Genomic DNA, 19,770 nt, shown 5'->3' on the forward strand with positions numbered 1-19,770 from the left:
CTGCTCTAAATTCTATATCACTTAAACTTAGAACATCTTTTCTATCTAACTAGATTTATGACTTATTATACATGCAGTGAAGTTTATTCTCTTGCTTTCCATGAGCATGCTTGATTTTCTCTTTGCATATCAGTGTAACACTATAAACTACAATAACAGATCTCCACAGAGGTTTCAGTTCGGTTTTCTCTTCCCAGGCTATTTTCCTACTAGAATAGAATTCATTTTTGGCAAGATCTAGACAGTTCTTTAACATATTTAGTGATGTTTCCCAAAAGTATCTTGTTCTCTGTTGCACTCTGTAAGTACACAGAATTAGCACTGAAATCTCAGACTTCTGTACCTCCCGTGGAAGCATACCCGGCCCTTCTTTGTGGCCCAAAAGCATAAATCTGCCATGAGAACACAAATCTATATTCTGTTTATAGTTCATTGAGCCAGAGCTTCTGGTATCCTCCCTCCCTAATTATCTTATCCTATTTAACTGCCTTGTTTTTATTTAGTATGGGTTATATCTCTCCTTGAGAGCAAGGACTGTTTCCATTTTAGTCCTTACATCTCTAGGGCCTACCAGGTATATAATTGGAATTTAATAAATGTGTCGAATGGTGGAACTTTAGTCAGTGTTAACAGAAATAGAGCAACATGTGACTTAAGCTTATGGCTTTCATTACAGGAGATGTTGGAATCTGGGCAAAGAGAATGGGGAAAAAGCATTTATTAAGCACCTTCTGTTTCTCAGAAACTATGTTAAGTCCTTTATGGATTTCTCATTTGAGCCAGAGCAGTTATGTTGTAAAATGAGTACTAGAGTGTTAGATGCTACCAGCTTGTTTCTTGAGGGTAGTCGTAGGTACTTAAGTTATCTTAAGTAATCTTTAGTCTGTATGATGTATAGGTTCTTAATAAATGTTAGTCTATTGATTTGTATTCCCTACAGGTAAGTATAATGTATATAATAAACTCTTAATGTATATCAAATGAATGAATAATTTGTAAATAGCCTTCTAATTCTTTTGGCCACTTTAAATATATGAATATATATTATATTAAAGCATAAATATATGAGCATAAATTGTATAAGAGAATGATTTATTAATTTGTATCTGTTTTTGTTTCTGTCTTCCTGCCTTACAGTGAAGGAGACTGGTGGGAAGCCCGTTCCCTGACAACAGGAGAGACTGGCTATATTCCCAGCAATTATGTGGCTCCAGTTGACTCTATCCAGGCAGAAGAGTATGTCTTTGTTCTTAATGTGTTTGTTTTTACTTTAACCGCTCATTTCAAAGAACCACTAACCTAGTGCTAAGGTAAATTTGTGTCACTCTTCAGCCTTAGCTTCACTATTCATTAAGTAGCAGCAGCAATGCTGCTCTGTTCCAGGATTGCACCAGTAGGAATAAGAATAGGGATTAATTATTATCCTAGGGCCGAGAAATCAGAACAACAAACTAAAGGTGCTAATGATTCCATGACCATCTCTAGTTGTAAGAGCTAGTGGATCATGAAGTCTTGGACAACTAAAGACAGTTGAGGTTTTTTATCCTGTGGCCTTTGAGATCATCTCAATTTTTACTGATTCCAGTCTGGGGCATGGAAACTTGGTTCTATTGGCAGTTTTCAAGCAGAATAATAGCAATCTGGCCCCAGTAGAAGGAAAGCCATGAAAAGCCAGACTCCATACTTGGTCAGTCCTGGTATTCAACTTCATCATGAATAAATGTTCATTTCAGTGGTCTGGCCAAATCCCCAATTGGATCATTCTGCTACCCTTATATATTTTTCACTAAGGAGATCTATTTTGTTTCCTACTTTTATATGTTCAGTAATCCTGACCTCTATTTCCCTTATGACTGAATTTCATCACCAATGAATTTTAAAAAAAATTACATTTATGTTTCCAGGCAGATTTGTAAACCACTTTGTGATCCTACAGGATAAAAGTTTTCCCTAAAGTGTCATAATCCAGTTTTTAACTTCAAAGCTACAGTCTAATAAATAAGGTTAAGATCTGAGAAAGGGTTTTCCTCAAGATTTTTGGCTTTTAAAAGGGGAAGGAGGGAAAACATTGGCCGATCCAGTATTAAAAGTAGTGTTTAGCAAGTGGGCTTGGGATATGAAATCAACTGTAGTTATTTTGAAGAAAAGAGTCCAAGCAGAGTCTTTTTACTTCTTGTACTCTGTTATATTTTACAGCATGAATGTAAACCTAGAGGACCATGGTTCCCAGACAATTAACCCAATCACTGTCTTCTAAACCTTTTTACAGTATTTTCAACTAGAAATGTAGCTTTTAGTAATTTTCTGACTCAGTTATTGAAGAGTTAAGATACAAAAAAAGTAATCTCTCTCTTTTCAATTTGATAAATATTTTTAACCTTAAGAAAATTGGATAATTGGCAAAATGCAGATATAATGAATCGGAACTTGGTTAAGTTCTAGAAAGAAATGGTATAAATTATATTAATAAAGATTAATTATGACAAAAAAGGCAAGTGAGTCCCATAGGAAAACACATCTGGATGGCCTGAGTTGTACATTTAGTATTCAGGAGATATTAAAAGATCTTTGGTATTTTGTTTAGATCATTTGATGATTTATGGGTAGCCCACAAATAAAAATCTCACAGAATAAAAAGGTATGGAGGAATTACAGTTTTACATTAGGGGAGAGAAGACCTTGCTTCAGTGAAATGATGATATCAGAGATATATATGTTAAACTTCAAAATATCAAATGTAGAAACTAGATTTTATCATTTAAATATTTTAGAAATTCTTCCTACAGGAAGACTATTCACTGAATTCTCTTCAATTCTTTTTTTCGTTTTTCTAGCACCTGGTGCAGTACTCAGAACCTAATGAATATATGTAACCACTGTCCAAAAGCATACTTCTTTCCTTACATAAGCTTTGACTAACTGAACTGTGATAGTACTTAACAGTACAGGGGGAAAATATTTAAAATAGTATAACAAAAGTTACTTATACATCCCTTTAAAATATAATCTTAAAATATAGTATTTTTACCCTTAAGAGATATAAACTCTTGATTTAAAAAAAATAATCCTGCAGAAAATAAATGATCTTGCTACAGTCTATATTGGGTTTGGGTTTGGTTTTGGTTTTGCTTGGTGTGGTTTTTTCCTATGGAATTGTAAACTATATTCACAGAGTAAATGCTAGGGAACTTTGGATTATAGATTTAAGGCTTGAGGAAATCTCAGAAGCCATTTAGTCCAAAGCTTCATTTTATTGATGAGGAAACCAAGCCTTGAGGTCACAGGAGAGTCAAAAGTAAGATTTGACTTAAGGCTCTCTGACCCTAGAAAGATTACAGGTTTATTTTCACAAAGTTCAGGATCCCTGCTTTGGTATGTCAGATAAGAAATTTTAACCAAAACTGATTCCCTACCATCTTTCAAGAGTTAAAATTTTTTACTACCATTCAAGTCTGCTGGTTTTTAAAGAATGACTTGATGCAAGAGATTGGGTAGAATACTATGTCTCAAGAAACTCCTTAGGACTTATCATTGTCATAAATGGAATTTACTTCAGGGGTCTCTCCCTACTGGGAGATCTCCTGAAGAATTCATAGATTCTGTAATTTGCATTGATTAAAAATCCTGGAAAGAACTATAAAATTACTGTGGAAAATTAGAGCTAGCAGTGAAACTGAGTAGGGGACTGAGAGAGAGACCAGGAAGAACTGAAAAAGAACTGGCATGATTATCAAATAAACAAAGACTTGAATGATACCAAAAACATCAGGAGATACAGATTTATATTCCGAGATTCATCAACTTTTTCCCACTTACTCACAGCAAGGGAGTTTACTCTGATTCTGATATGTAAATGAGTGATAAATATTTTCTTTCATTGTTCCCATTTACCTTTCCTAAAGGTGGTACTTTGGAAAACTTGGTCGCAAAGATGCAGAAAGACAACTCTTGTCCTTTGGAAATCCACGAGGTACCTTTCTTATCCGAGAGAGTGAAACCACCAAAGGTAGGATGGCTAATAGTAGTTGCTTTGTCATTATTCAATTTTTTCAGTGGAGCCCAGAGAAGGGGGGAGGAAGGTTATTTTCTTTTATATGCATTAGAAAGAATATTGCATTCCATATTTTATAGTATATGTTTAATGCACTATATATATATATATATATATATATATATATATATACAATAAATAGTGTTTCTATAGCACTTTAAAGTTTGTAAAATACTTTACGTGTTATATCATTTGATCTCATGTGCATACATATACACTTGTACATGTGCATCTTGTATATACACCTATACATAGATGTTTGTAAATGCATGGTATACATGCTATTGATAGATATATAAAGACAGATAAATAAGTTCACATGTCTTATTTCCCTCTTCTAAGATTCAAGGTCGCAAATATTTCATATCTAAATACTTTGCAAATAGAAACATAATTATACATAATATATATTGATATGAATACAAGTATATACACGTATATAAGTACATTAGAGAAGTATAAGACAAAGTGATTGGAATGTTAATTGGCTGGATTTTTTGCATTGGGAAGGGTTGAGGTAATGAATGGATGATAGGACTAAAAATAGGAGAGTGATAAAAAGGTAAAATTAGGGCTAGAAAGATAGAAGAGAAACATAGGGTTGAGGTAGAAAGAAAAATAAGGCAGAAAGATAAACTAAACTTATCTTTCTTTTCTGTCTCTAATTCTAAGTTTAGATATAATAATAGGGTTAGAGATAGAAAGACAAAAAATGTATATGTATATGTACGTGTCTGTCTTTGCTGAATAATCAAAACAGGCGCAATAAGTCTTTAAGGGGGGAAAAAAGTGAAAACAACTACTGATGCTGGGCATGTTTTTCAGGTGCCTATTCACTTTCTATCCGTGATTGGGATGATATGAAGGGAGACCATGTCAAACATTACAAGATCCGAAAACTTGACAATGGTGGCTACTACATCACCACAAGAGCCCAGTTTGAAACTCTTCAGCAGCTCGTCCAGCATTACTCAGGTAACTTGATTGCTGTTTGGCTCCCAAGAAATGGTGAGGGTGGGAAAAGTTTCAAGTGATAGTACCTACTAGTATTATTAATATTTTAAAACCCTCTCATTTATATAATAAACCTTGAAAATTATTTTGTTCACAACAATCCTGAGAAATGAGAATACAAATATTATTAGTCCTATTTTTCATAAGAAAAGCTTGAAATTCTAAGAGTTTTAAGTGATTTGCTCTCCTAATACACAGCTAGTAATTATTTAAGGAGGCAATACTCAAAATCAGATCTTACTCAAGCCATACATAGTCACTTCACATTTTTCTATTGTCAGAAGAAAATATTTTCTTTGTCAGCCCTCATAGTAGGACCTTAGCTGGCTTAATTAAGCTGTGTTTTCTCCTAGCTTATGTAATATTAGTTCATATGAGCTCAGGATATCCAGAATAGAGAAAAATGGAAAGACTTTGTGGCTATTTGTCCTAAAATGTCCAAAGTGCTTTTCTTTCCACAAGCACCTCAGTTAATGTACTCAGCAATCACAGAAATAAGATGGTAAGATCTCTGGTAGGTCACATACATTGAAGAATCCCTTTAAACAAAACATTACTGTCATAATTGCTGTGTATACATATTTTCCTGCCCATTGAGAGCAGTGTTCTGTCCTCAATAGAGCTTTATTTTCTAAACTCACCATAATAGTGCAAATGGTACCTATTACTTTTAAAATTATACATTTTATCTGATAAGGCTATTAATTTTAGTATATCTGAAAATAGACAACTTTAGAATGTGAAATTATTTTTGTGGCAGCTGGCAGTTTCTTTTGACCTCCATGTCCAACTTGAAACATTCTAAGGCCCAATGGCCTTTATTAAGACATCGCTCTTAGTATAATTGCTGCCCCATTCACATTCAGTTCTTTAACACATAATATAGTAGTACAAAGTTCATGTCTATTAGTCTCAGGCTTTAACAAACAACTAGATAAATAAAAAACATTTAAAGTGATATATTGGTTGTTGAGACCCATTTCCTCCCCTTGGGTATGGGAGAAAGTTTATTAAAGATGTCATTTCTATATGTCTTTATATATAGAATATATATAGAATATAGAATAAATAGAATATAAAATGTCTTTATACATGTCATTCTATATATAGACAGATAAATAGATTCACATCTTATTCCCCTCTTCCAAGTTTCAAGAAGACTGCAAATATTTCATATCTATATTAAATACATAGCATATAATGTTATTTCTGCACATAAAACATGCATGTTTATATATGCACATATAATTATACTTAATATATTTTCATCAAAGAGAAGCAGTAGGGCATTGAGAATATAGGAATAGCCTTAGAGTCAGAAAAGCTAGCTTTAGGGTTAAAGACATGGTTTAAACCAGTGGTTCTCAAAGTATGGTCTAGAGAATCCTGGGGATCTCTGAAACCCTTTTAGAGGGTCTACAAATTCAAAAATTGTTTTTATTTCCAATATGGTAAATGTTTATGAATATAACCCAGATAAACAAAAATGCTTTGGAGAGATCCTCAATAATTTTTAAATAGGATAAAGATACTGAAAACAAAAGTTTGAGAACCACTGGTCTAAACTTTCAACCCTTCAAGGCAACTGCCTTAAATTACAGGTAAGTTGCTGATGTGCAGTTAGTGAAGGAAGTTTCAATACTAGGAAACCCCTAAACCAATGAAATTTCAGGTCTGGATGCCGTCTCCACTTTTCTCTGTTCCTCCCCCATAATACTTTTGCTTTAGATGAATTTTGGTAAGAATAATTTTGGGAGGGATGAGAGAAATATAGAGCAGAATATCTGAGTTTAAATAATACACTTGAAATGCCAGATGCTACATGGATTCATAAATGTTGAAATCTATTTTATTATAACCACATATCAATGGCATAGTAGAGTCTCTGGTGTTTTGATTCTTTGAAAACATGTTGCAGAAGGCACCTTAACAGCATCGTAAAGATGAGAAAGGAGATGGTTTTATAAAAAGCAGTAGAAAAAAATTTTATCTTTTTTATAAAAAAAAAAGAAGCATCTTAAGCTACACTTGCTTTTCCATGACCTCTTTTTCTTTTTTTCCTTTTTCTCTTTTTACATAAGCCTGATCTTGCAGGATTGTTTTCTGTTTTTGTTTTGGGGTTTATTTGTTGTTTTTTCTTGTTTGCTGGTTTCCTTTTACTTCTGACATTCACTATAAAGCCTAAGCTAAATGTCATTTCCCATATTTGCCATCTCATTATTATTATATCCTCACTTCTGGACATTAAACTTGTATTCTAAGATCACATTAGCTTTTTTTTTTTTTTTTTGCTACATTATTTGTTCATTTAATTTGAAGTCTGAAAAGATTGAAAAAAAAATGTTTGTAACCAATTAAGGTCACGCCTTGCCTACTTCCCTATACCCTTTATATTGTGCTTGAGAAATTGATTTTTCTTGGGACCCAAATGTATATTTTTACATTTATACCTGCAAGCTTAGTAGATTTAGCCCAATATTCCAGCCTCTCATCCAATATATTGAAATCTCTCTTATAGTTGTGCTGTCTATAAATTTGAGAATCCTGTCAATTATACCTTAATTTAAGTCATTGATTGCTAAATGCTAAAATGCTAAATGCTATAAACCATAGATCCTTGGAGCAGTGTTCTGTATGGCAGTAGTGTCAGATTCAAATAAAAATGACAGCTGAAGCCATATGTTATCTTAGAAAATCACAAATGAACATTATCTGCGTTGTATTGTATTTTTATTAATTTTGTTAAACATTCCCCAGGTGCTCTTTAATCTGGTTCCAGCATCCAGCTAGTCTGTTCTACAGCCTTCCTTTCAGGTTGGCTTTGATGACCACTATTTTAGCCTAATATGGCACCTAAGTGCCAAAGTAGATAGAGTGCCAGTCTTCAAGTAAGAAAAATTCATCTTTCTAAGCAAATCTAGCCCCAGATACTATTTAGCTATGTGAGCCAGGACAGATCGCCCTGTTTGCCTCAGTTCTGTAAAATGAATAAAAGAAGCAAAGGGCAAATCACTCCAGTGTCTTTGCCAAGAAACCCCAAATGGGATCACAAAGAGTGAGACATAACTGAAAACAACTGAACAATTATATCCCTCCCCCCCCAAAAAAAAAATCTCAAAATGTCTTTTAAATCAAAGGTTGGCAAACTAGATCCTCCACATGTTTTTTTTGTTTTTTTTTTTTTACCTTGTAGGAAACTGAGAATGGTTTTTTATATGTTTAAATAAAATTTTATTGTATTTTTAAAATGTAAAAAACTACTCAGCCCACTGGGCTGGATTTGGTTTTCAGCCATAGTTTGCTGAGCTTTATTCTAAGTAATCACTGCTTTTAATCTTCTTTTTCACTGTGTTTGCACTCTCAAACTTTTCTGAATTTTGTTTCACGCTTTTCATTCTTCCCCAGGCTAATGTTTCCCTGTCATGGGCCACTCTGTGATTATTTTTTTTAAGAGGCTGGCACATAGTAAGCGCTTAATAAATGCTTCTTGTTTTGACTTACATGTGAGTCCAACCTCAAAGCAAAATAACAGACCTTAGTATTCCAAACACAATGGTGTACGCTCTGCTCTCAAATTCTGTAGGGTTTTGTTTGAACACCAAAAGAATGACTGGTGAATTTGACCTCCTTTCTCCATGCCCCAGGTGCAGTTTTTCATGCTGCTAGCTTAGAATAATCTGCTGTTCTGTAAAACCTTAAGCTCTAATACCAGGGTTGTAATTATAAATATATTCATTCAGAATACACAGGACCCCCAGTCTTCCAAGCAGAGTCCTAATGATTGAGGGAAGGGAGAGGGAAAGAGAGATGAATGGATTCATGTAAATCAAAGGTGCCATCTGCCCACTTATGGTCTCCACTAAAACATAAGGATGTGTTTTCAAGGTTCCAAGAAAATATCTAATTAGCATCTGGGACTGAAGCTTTCCATCTTACCTAGAGAATACAAAAACTCAGATTTAAAGTAACTGGCCATCCTTTAAGATTTGAATAAAAAAACACGGGGGGGAAACTCACCACAAATTTTAAGTTTTTTTCTGCTCTATCTCAAACAAATATGTTTCTATGTGTGATTTCTAATCCCCTGAGATGCTTATGGTACCCTGCTGACGTAACAGTTGTTGTGAGTAACTGTTGTTCATTGGTGTTGGGTTTATATACTTGTTGTAAATGTTTTGTTTCATGTATCACGCTTTTCTTTTTCCTCTCTGGCTGTTGGCTCCGTTGCTGCTCCTTCAGAGAGAGCTGCAGGCCTTTGCTGCCGCTTAGTAGTCCCCTGTCATAAAGGAATGCCGAGGCTTACTGATCTGTCTGTCAAAACCAAAGATGTCTGGGAAATTCCACGTGAATCCCTTCAGTTGATCAAGAGACTGGGAAATGGGCAGTTTGGGGAAGTATGGATGGGTATGCTGTAACTCAGTTATTCTATTATTATCTTCCCTTTGGGGGAAATAAGGTACCAAAGATGGAAGGTGCAGGAGGAACATTTTATGGCCAGCCCATAATAAAGACGTTCTGATCAGAATGGCTATAATTTGGACATTGAGCTTTTTTTTCATTTCAGAAAATACAAAATTTTATTTATTCTTTGTGAATTTTCATTTGGGGAAAATGGCTTTGTCCTTATTGTTATGGGGAGCCTCAATCAATCAATGAAGGAAAGAAACCCTTTTGAAAGCTGGCCTGAAGTCACTGCCCTGACTGAGAATGCACTGAAGGGCAAGTCACCTTCCATCTTTTCCATTGCATTGCATGCATAATTTTGGATTGTAAGAATTTTGTTTTCTTTATTAATTCCCTTTCCTATAGAGAAAGCTGATGGTTTGTGTTTTAACTTAACTGTGGTTGCCTCGAGTTGTACTCCACAAACCGTTGGATTGGCTAAAGATGCATGGGAAGTTGCACGGGATTCATTGTTACTGGAGAAGAAGCTTGGTCAGGGGTGTTTCGCTGAAGTGTGGTTTGGTAAGGCAGAGAGTGTGTTTCCCTTTGGATGCCCCTTAAGAGCCACTTGAGAGAAAGACTTTGAACAGAAACAAACCAACACCTGCACACTCATTCACCTTGTCTAGGATGCCCTGAAGGATGGAACAAACAGGCCCACGGAAGCATAATTTGCAAAACGTGGATATCTTCTAGTTGTGGTTCTGGCTCGTGGTGCTGCAAGCTCATCTTCCTGTGATGATGGCATTGTAGAGACTGCTGGCCAGGAAAACAACATAGAATTAAAGTATTCTTTTCTCCTAAGATATAAGAACATAAGTTGCTCTGGAGAAAAAACTTCCATTTTTCATTCACTTAATTCTCAGTGACAGAACACAATTTAAGGGTTCTTTGCCCACAGATTGTGGCAGGTTTGTACTCCACTAATTGAGTTGATAGTAGATTCTTTTCCAGAGCTTTAAGGGAATAGATATCATCATCATCATCATCATCCCAGCACTTAGTAAAGTGCTTGGCACTTTAATAATATAAATAATCAATAAACACATTGTGTTTATTAAGCGATTGATCACATTATATTAGACATTCATAGAGCACTTTGAAGTTTATTTATTCTGTGCATATATTATCATCTTCTAGCCTACAAAAGTCCTGTGAGGTAAGTGCTAGATATATGATTATGTCCATTTGACAAATAAGGAAATCAAGGTTCAGAGAAAGTGATTTACACAGTCACAAAATTGCATTTCCACCCAGCCCTCTCCAAGTCCAGCAGTTAATCTGTTAATACCACACTGCCTCTCAGGCATTAAACTGCATTGATCTAGGCGTGGTCTTGTGCAATCAGAGGCAGAGGCTAGACCACACTTCTCTAAAGATCTTAATTAGCACTTTAATTATGAAGTATTTAAAAATCTTATTTATGAGGCCTAGGGCCCAAAGATTTTAATAGAATCATTCACACATGCAAAAAGAATTAGGCCTCCATAGGAAAAATGGATTTTTAAACTTTTAAATTAGTACATTTAAAATTTCCATACACACCATTAAGAGTTCATTTCCTATTGCCATTCTATGAGCAGCTTTGTCTCAGGGGATTTCAGAACCATTATAGAATGCTTCTGTAATTAACTCAATTACTGCTGGAGTTTCTTAGAGAAAGGGAAAATCTAGCCTACTGAAAATTATTGGCTATTACCTGCTACGTACTAGAATGTTGCATAAACTTTCAAATTTCTCATTTTATTTGTAAGGAACAAATTCTGCTATGTAATCACTTTCTGCTTCTCAGCATACATCCTAGCATTTGGTATTTTGTAATAGCAAGAGCCAGACTTTCACCTGGTTAATAGAGCTGCCCCCAATAAAATGTTTTTTGTTTTTTTTTTAATTCTCAAATTAATGTTGTCAAAAATAAGTATTTACAGTTTCACTTAAATCAGTCTTTTTTTTTCCTAATCAGAAATTAGCAGCTGTTTAATTACCCAGGAGGGAAAAATGTCCCTTTTGTATAGTAGCAATTAAAAATCTTAAACCTTAGAATTGACTCACAAAGCTAAAAAGAACCTTAGAGATCTAGTCCAGCCTTTCTCTCCTCATTTTATAGGGGATAAGATTTATTTTAAAAAAAAAATGAACAGCCAAACTATGTCAGTGTCCTTACTTGAATATCAGGAATATTTACTAATTTTTTATTTCAAATTTAAATATTAATTTTTGTTCCCACCAGCTTTTTTATTTTTCTAGTTTCAATTAATAGAATTCATTTTCTTATTGTGGTTGACTTTTCATGAAATCTGGGGATTGTTTCCCTCTACAATGTTGAATGACAATGGCAAGTAGAATCTAGATTATTTTGGGTCTGTTTTTGTTCTTTATCAGTGCTTTATTGCATGGATGATCCAACAGCAAAAAGGACCCAATCACAGAGCTACCAAAGCTTGAATTGAGACCACGAGAAAACAAAAGTCATTTCTCAATCCAATTTATACATTCTGAAGCACTCAAGTTCTTTCTAAAAAAAGAAAAAAAAAAAAAATATATATATATAAGTCATATAGTAGACTTTGCTTTAATGCAGAAGGAGGGTTAGTACCCCTATTATCACTAAGACAGTTAATGGATAAGTGACATCAGCTTCTGTACTTCCATCATTTTTGATGGTCATTATGTATGCAAAGGCCAAGGTTTTCAGCTTGATTTCTCTTTCATATTAATGAAACAGAAAAAGGAAAATAGCACTTAACCATGTGGGCCTACCAGAACCAAATTAATGGGGAAAGTGGTGAAAGAATTGCATATCCAGTCATAATCTTTAAATAGAACTAGTGTTATTTTTTTTTTCTCTTGAAAACATTTACAGAATCCTTGTAAATGTTTTTGTTTCCCTGAGGAGAAATAGGGTCTATTTGTAGGGAAGAGGATGCTGTGGAAGGGAAAAAGCTGATAGTTGATTGTTTTTAAGCAAATAGTTAATAGTTTCAAAAATCATTTTTCCCACCAGAGGATCTCTAATTTTGCCTTTCTATTGTGGGATGTCTGTAGGTACCTGGAATGGGAATACAAAAGTGGCCATCAAGACTCTTAAGCCTGGCACAATGTCTCCAGAATCCTTTCTCGAGGAAGCCCAGATCATGAAGAAACTGAAGCATGATAAACTGGTCCAACTTTATGCTGTGGTGTCTGAAGAGCCAATCTACATTGTCACGGAGTACATGAATAAAGGTTGAGTAATGGCTCTCCCTCTTCTTTCTCCATTGGGAAATAGGGGATTGGTTCAGTGAGAAAAATGGAGCTGTCTGCCTGCTTGCCTCGAAATCTAGGATCCTCATTAGGAAAGCACCAGTTGTGTGTTCATTAGTGAAAAGTATTTTTAAAACAGTTCATTCTGTTAGCATTGGTCCCTTACATCCTTCCACATTCTAATGTATTCTGCCTATAAGTCCTGGAACTCAGAATTTCCAAATATTTCCAGGACCCTATTATTTAAACTACTCGACCTGCTGGGTTATGCTACTCAACTATTAATTTGGATATAGCTGTTTATGTTTGATTTTCTTCTTTTTTGTGGTCCTAAAACTACAATAGGAAAAAAAAGGAATTTACATAATACCTTTGTTGTATTGTAAAAGGAACAGCAAGTTGTATATAGGAGATTTGCAGTTTCATGTTTGTCTTTTATTATATTATATTACTGAAATGCTTGTTTTATTCCATAAATTATTTTTTTTTTATAAAGAAACTATAGTAGAAGACAAATGAGATGTGGCCTTTACTGTTTCCCCATCATATTTCTTCTTGCTACCTTCTTAAATGTACAGATAAATGCAAGCCATAGTGTAAAGGGCAGTCTTTATTTCATTCTTTCTTTTTCTTTACTTAATTAAAGCAGTATTCCTGGGGGTGAGGCCAAGGATTACTTTGTTTTGGAAAAATAAATGAACCAAATAAGAAACAAAAGGTCTTAAAAGGAAAGACATTCTGCATCAGAAGACACTTACTATAGTTCTGTCTTCCCCTCCCACCCCAAGTGCTTTCTTTCAAAAAAGATTTGATTTATTTTTTCCTGGCAGATCTTCTGTCCCTTTTCTCCAGGGTTTATTTCATAAATAACTTGTATTCCATGATTAAAGCTTAAAAAATAAAAGATGACCATTGTAGGCATGTGGCCTCTGCAAGTGATTATTTCAGTTTTTGGAATTCTCCCTGACCCTTTTTAAGCCCATTTATAATAGCTCTTCTGAAGCTTTAGCTGTTTTGCTTTTTGCTTTCTGATTTAAGGTTCAGATGATTATGACCTAATTAGGAGGGAATGCCCACTCCATCATATAAAAATCAGAATAATTCTCTTGACTTAAATTTGTAAGTAATCTAAGTTGTAATTCCCCCCATCACTCTTCTGTTTGGCTTGGTTTTCAGAGGGCATAAACTGAGTCATGAAGTTTGTTCCATTCTCCTATGAACGGCACTAATAATGATAAAAAACAGCAACAGTAATAGATCAAGAAAACCTGAGCTTGGTTAAATGTGACCTTAGCCAGGTCACTTATATTTCTGTGCCCCAGCCAACTCACTATGATTATAAATTGCAGATGAGGGGCTGGTTTTCGTGGTTTCCTATTCCAATGAAATCATAGATCTAATATAAATAATAATAACTAACAATCCTATGGCAGTTGGAGGTTTCCAGGGACACAGTCCTTCCCCAAATACCTATGTGCAAGATCTGAGGCAGGATTTAGAGCAAGGCCTCTGGCCTCTTGGGCCAGATTATAATATGTAATCACTCTCTGAATAAGCTTAGTTGAGCTTTAACTACGGTTTATTGAACTTTGGGTTCACCATCCTTTCGTCCAAAGGGATAAAACTATCTGCAGCCTTTTCTTGCTCAGCACTTTGTTCCTTGTCCATAATTATTTGAAATGAATGCATTGTTCTCACCCCATCTGAAAAGAATCTTTCTAGCCCTGCGTCAGTGTTTGCCTTTTGTAGTAATTGGATGCAATGGTCCTTTTCATTCATAGGGAGTTTGCTGGATTTCCTAAAAGATGGAGAAGGGAGAGCCCTGAAATTGCCTAATCTGGTGGACATGGCTGCACAGGTATGTGTGATGGAAAACGTGCATCTCGCAAAGAACACGCTTGTGATGGAGAAACGCGGGCTGGTCTTAAGCACTCTCTGTTGTGCTTTAACAGGTTGCTGCAGGTATGGCTTATATTGAGCGGATGAATTACATTCATAGAGATCTGCGATCAGCAAACATTCTGGTCGGGAATGGGCTCATATGCAAGATAGCTGATTTTGGATTAGCCAGATTGATTGAAGACAACGAATATACAGCAAGACAAGGTGAGTGCTGATTATTAATTAGGATTTCTTTTTAAGCAGCAATTTTCTAACCTATAACTGTATCAAGATGTTTTATTCAACTATCCCAATTTTTTTTTCATTTATCTTTTGCTTCTCCTATGATCCCTATTTCCCTATAGGCAACTAGATAGCCCAGTGGATTGAACCCTGAGCCCAGAGTCAGGAAGATGTGAATTAAAATTCAGTCTCAGACACTCATAAACTGGCCAAGTCATTTAATCTGTTTGCCTCAGTCTCTTCATCTGTAAAATGAGGGTAATAATGGCACTTACCTGCCAGGGTACCTGTATGGGACAATTGAGAGAATGATTATAAAGTATTTGGCACAGTGCCTAATATACAGTAAGCATCATATAAATATTAGCTATTTTATTATTAATTATTATTATTGTCCCCATTCCACTTTCCTAAATAAACCATTAACAGAGTTTAAATATAGAATTTGTTTGCTGAACTGATCCTTTACATCCCCACCTCCTGTAGTCTCATCTACTCCCCCCATATGTATTCTACATTCAACCTAGACAGGAAGAGAAATTGCTTGCTGGTGGGTGGTCAACCAGCTGGCTGACCCTTTGGCTGATTTTTGAAATCACATGTTGCTTTTCCTTTGAGCACCTGGGTCTTTGGAGTGAAAAGGATTATAGAAGGCCATGAGATTCTCATCATGGACCTAAAGAAATGCCATTCATTCTCTCTCATCCTTTTCTCCCCTTCCCCAAGTGAAATTTATGGAAAAAAACTTCCACCACACATAGATCCCACACTGGTCTCTTAAATACTTAATAACTCCAACGTATAAACCAATAGGTGTTCTAATTAAGGAGATACCATAGAGACAAGTCTTGGGGGCTGTGCCAGCCACATTTTTTTTCCTAGTTTGTCAATTAATTTTCTATTAAACAACTTCATTACCATATGCAGTTTGGGGTAACAGATGGCCTCTTCTTAGGGAATTTGAGGTTTGTGTTTTGGGGGAGGGGATGATTTCCTTCTTTTTAAATGAGGTCCTTTTCCAATTCCAGGCAAGATTGAATACTGGGTGGGCTCTGCTGAAAGAAAATATCTATGGAATTTCATATAGATCTTTTTCTTTTGTTATTAGTATTTAATTTCACTCCCCATCCCTTTCTATAATATGGGAACAAGGATAGAAATGACCTTAGCAGTCACTGCTATGAGGATAAATCTCAAGCTAATATCCTGACTAGTACAGATGCTACCCCAAACACTAAAATACACGTAAGTCGGCTGTTTGTATTTTCCCAACACGTGGAGGCTCTTGTTCTTTAGCCAAGTATGCACAGCCCAGTGCAGAGGCCAGATGGTGCGTTTTGGTCTCTAAGCGTAGCAGACAGGCAACCTCGGTTAGAGTTGGCAGCCTAGGGAGAAATGGGAATGGGAACCTGAGGCAATGGGAGCCCGGCAGGATGACAGGGAGCCAGTAGAGCAGGAAATACCAGCAGGATTAAAACCCAGAGGCTTAAGGTTTCAAATCGTGATGGCCTCGAGTCAGGGAAAAGTTACTAAGCATAAATAGCTGATTTGTGAAAAAGATAGAAACGGCAGGTCTTCTGGGTCCCATGAAAGAGACCATCTATCTTTGTGCTGAGTCCCCAAGACTCAATAGGAGCTAGAGCGATATATTTAAAACTTGCTTCCTGGGTGGTGCTGGGGAAGAGGACGGACAGTATTCTTGTACCTTCCTCCCCCCAATACCTCTTTTTTTTTTTTTTTTTTTTTTTTTTTTTTTTTTTTTAGTAGCTCTTCTCATCCATCATACCATATTAATACAGTACAGTTAAATGGATTCATTCTAAAAGTAGTCGTATACTCTTAGACCCTCCATGAACAAGTAGAGTCTAGGGTCAGTTGTCATCAAAGAAGGGGATGTGTCCACTATGCAGTTGATGAGTTTAAATATTATTCTTGCTTAGTTGTTCATTGGCTCCTAACAATAATAGTAACCCGATATTTAAACATTGCAAAGTATTTACATACATGATCACATTTTTATGGTACAGCAAAACAGTGGAGTACAATGGAAAAGGAATTGGATTTGGAATTAGAGGACCTTCGTTCAATCCAAAGTTTGCCACTGATATCCAAGGACAAATTCTTTGCTCCTCTGGGGCTCGGTTCCCTCAACTGTAAAAAGAGGGGATTGGGCAGGTCCTTTCCACACTCTGAATTGATAATCCTGTGATTGACCCATTAATAACCCTGGGGGTTAGATAATACAATCCTTTTACCTCTGTTTTACATATAAGAAAATGGAGAGAGAAAAGTCACCTGCCCCTCTCCTAGGAACTCTCATGGCTAAGAAGCAAGTTGATATTTAAATCCAGATCTTCTGATGCCATCGCTACAGCAAATTCAGTTAAGTTTAATTCAGTAAACATTTATTAAGTGCCTTCTATATGCCAGGAAAATGGCAAAGCCTACTACATCATCACAGCTCTACTTAAGGATTTCTAGTTCATTCACAACATTGATTCAGCAGCCCCCCTCTCGCCCCCGTAGCCCCCTATTATTCCTACACAGGCCATCTATTACCACACTCTCCATGAATCTCAGATCATCAGCAGAAGCAACTAATCTAGGAGGTGGTCAAGATTGGATGCAGAGGCAGATTTTTCATTTGGTCTACTTATAGGATCATAGATTTAAAGATGGAAAGAGCCTCAGATGTGATCTAATCTACCCCCTTCATTTTCTGGAGGAAGAAACTGAGGCTGAGAGAAATTACATGACATTTCCAGTCTTCCTTTGCCAGTTCACAGAATTTTAGAGCTGGAGGACACTTAGAGGTCACCTACTCCAACACCTTCATCTGGCAGGTGGAAAAAAACAAGGTCCACAAGGAAAAATCCTTTGTCCCTAAAAAAAAGTCCTTTGCCCAAAGTTCCCCTGGTAGAAAATGGGAAAACCAGGATTCATACTCAGATTATGAGACCCTTTCCTCTACAACACTTGGCCTGAAGCTTCTAAATCTTTTACAGTGTTTTCAAGCGTACACCAAACAATAAGAATTGAGAAGAAATGGACTATTTAAAAGATGAAATTGAAAGAAAAAAAAAAAGCAGAATGTCTTTCAGGAGCAGGGAAAGGAGAATGGGAGCCTGAGGAAAATTAAAGAAACAACTGCAAATGTACCAGAACATTGGGAAGAGAAGAAACATAATGTTTAGACATCACAGGAAAGGCAATATGTGAAATTGATGGGGGTGGGGAATGGAGAAAATGTGGTTTATTTTGGTGGGAAAAGGTCTGGATAAAGAACAGTGAAGGAAATGGGGCAGGAACTGCCTCTGAAGTGAAAAGACCTGCATTCAAATCCTGATTGTTGTTCATCACCTGTATGACCTTTGATAAATCCCTTAACCACCAAGGGCTTCTGTAAAATGAGGTCCCTTCTTTCACTAAATCTGTGATTCTAAACAGTTCTTATGGAGAAATCTGCTAGTCTTTCCTTCAAGCAAAGAAACAACAAATGAATTTGAAAAAGCAGTTTAATAAAATGTAAGAATTCAGGAAAAAGCAATTAGTAAGCTTTTTTTCTTTAAAAAGAAGGAAAACAAAACAAAAATCAATTGTTTCACTTTATTTTATTGATTTAAAAAAATAAATTAAAAAAGAAGCCCCTTTTAATATTCATCACTGGGGGAAGAGACCCTCATTTTTGAGGAGACTCAGGCAACCTCGAATGAAACCAGCCATTTATAAAATTTGTCACACAGATTTGTCTTGAAGTGATATTTTCAAACAGCAGTGCCTGGATCTGCATTCCACTCATGCATGCTGTAGGCAGCATGCACAGTGCATACTTATGTGTCTGTAAGGGATTAATCAGCTACACTTGACAGCTGGTCCACGTGCCTAATAATATGTGCAAGTTGAGTTTTATGTTACACACAGACCCAGTCCATGCTGTGACTTCAATCATGTAAGCTGTTTGCAGTACACAGCAATGCATACCAGTTAGAGATATTCTAGAACTAGGACTGAGTTATGAGTTTCCTTTCTTAGGGTAAAACTGTCTTCCCAACAATGGGCCAATGGCCCAGCTGTGATGTCCATCCTAGAGCCCATCACACAGCTGGGTCTTTGACTAGTGACCAAAGAGGCAAACGTGGGGAGGCAGTTAACGTTGGGCACGGGGCAAATCTGTCTCCATCTGCTTATGGGATCATAGATTTAAAGCTAATCTAGCTGCCCCATTTTACCCATGAGGAAACTGAAATGCCCAAGATCACACAGGTAGTAAAGCAAAAGTAGGATCTGAACTTAAGCCCGCTGACTCCAGAGCCAGTGGCAAACACCTTCTAACGTTGGCTGTTGCTTATTTTTAGATTATTCTGGATTATTTACATGTTTCCTCCTCCTCCATTGGGCTAGGTGGGTAGAACTTTGGGCCTACAGTCAAGAAAATCTGGCTTCAAATCTGGCTGGCCTCAGAAACTTACTGTGTGACCCTAGGCAAGTTATTTAATTCTGTTTAACTCCGTTTCCTCATCTGTAAAATGATCTGGAAAAGGAAATGGCAAACTGCTTGCCAAGAAAATCACAAAAGGGGTCACAAAAAATTGGGTATGATTAAACCAATTGAACAGCAATAACAACATCTTGCCATGTGGTGAGCCATTTTTATGGTTGCTTTTCTTGGTGATAACTTCCTTAATACCACTTTGCTTCTACAATTCTTGTCTGATAGAATGTTTGCTAAGTGCTTATTTAGGTGTGGTCCATGTTGCCCAAAAAATGGTGTTACGAAAAGGTATAAAAAGACCTTATTACTATACAACTATCTATGGGTTTTCCATACCTTCTTTACTAAACTTTAAGCTCATCAGGGTTGGAGACCTACAATCCTCCGTCCAGAATTTTGTATA

At 36.1% G+C, this 19,770-nt stretch overlaps 1 protein-coding gene across 7 annotated transcripts in view; it reads left to right on the forward strand.

Annotated features, from left to right (window-relative positions):
• FYN (FYN proto-oncogene, Src family tyrosine kinase) overlaps positions 1-19,770 on the forward strand; it is a 233,778-nt gene that overhangs the window by 170,969 nt on the left and 43,039 nt on the right. For 5 of the 7 annotated variants that reach the window (XM_003769362.3, XM_031964397.1, XM_031964399.1 and 2 more), the window contains 7 exons: positions 1,138-1,236; positions 3,903-4,006; positions 4,877-5,026; positions 9,305-9,469; positions 12,554-12,733; positions 14,533-14,609; positions 14,704-14,857. In XM_003769362.3, the coding sequence (XP_003769410.1) occupies positions 1,138-1,236; positions 3,903-4,006; positions 4,877-5,026; positions 9,305-9,469; positions 12,554-12,733; positions 14,533-14,609; positions 14,704-14,857 (929 nt within the window). Of the gene's footprint in view, positions 1-1,137; positions 1,237-3,902; positions 4,007-4,876; positions 5,027-9,304; positions 9,470-9,874; positions 10,031-12,553; positions 12,734-14,532; positions 14,610-14,703; positions 14,858-17,880; positions 17,961-19,770 lie in introns of those variants that run through there. The other 2 variants (XM_023503171.2, XM_003769363.3) reach the window with 2 other exon arrangements.

Source organism: Sarcophilus harrisii, chromosome 4 (genome assembly GCF_902635505.1).
Source record: "Sarcophilus harrisii chromosome 4, mSarHar1.11, whole genome shotgun sequence".
NCBI classification, from domain to species: domain Eukaryota; kingdom Metazoa; phylum Chordata; class Mammalia; order Dasyuromorphia; family Dasyuridae; genus Sarcophilus; species Sarcophilus harrisii.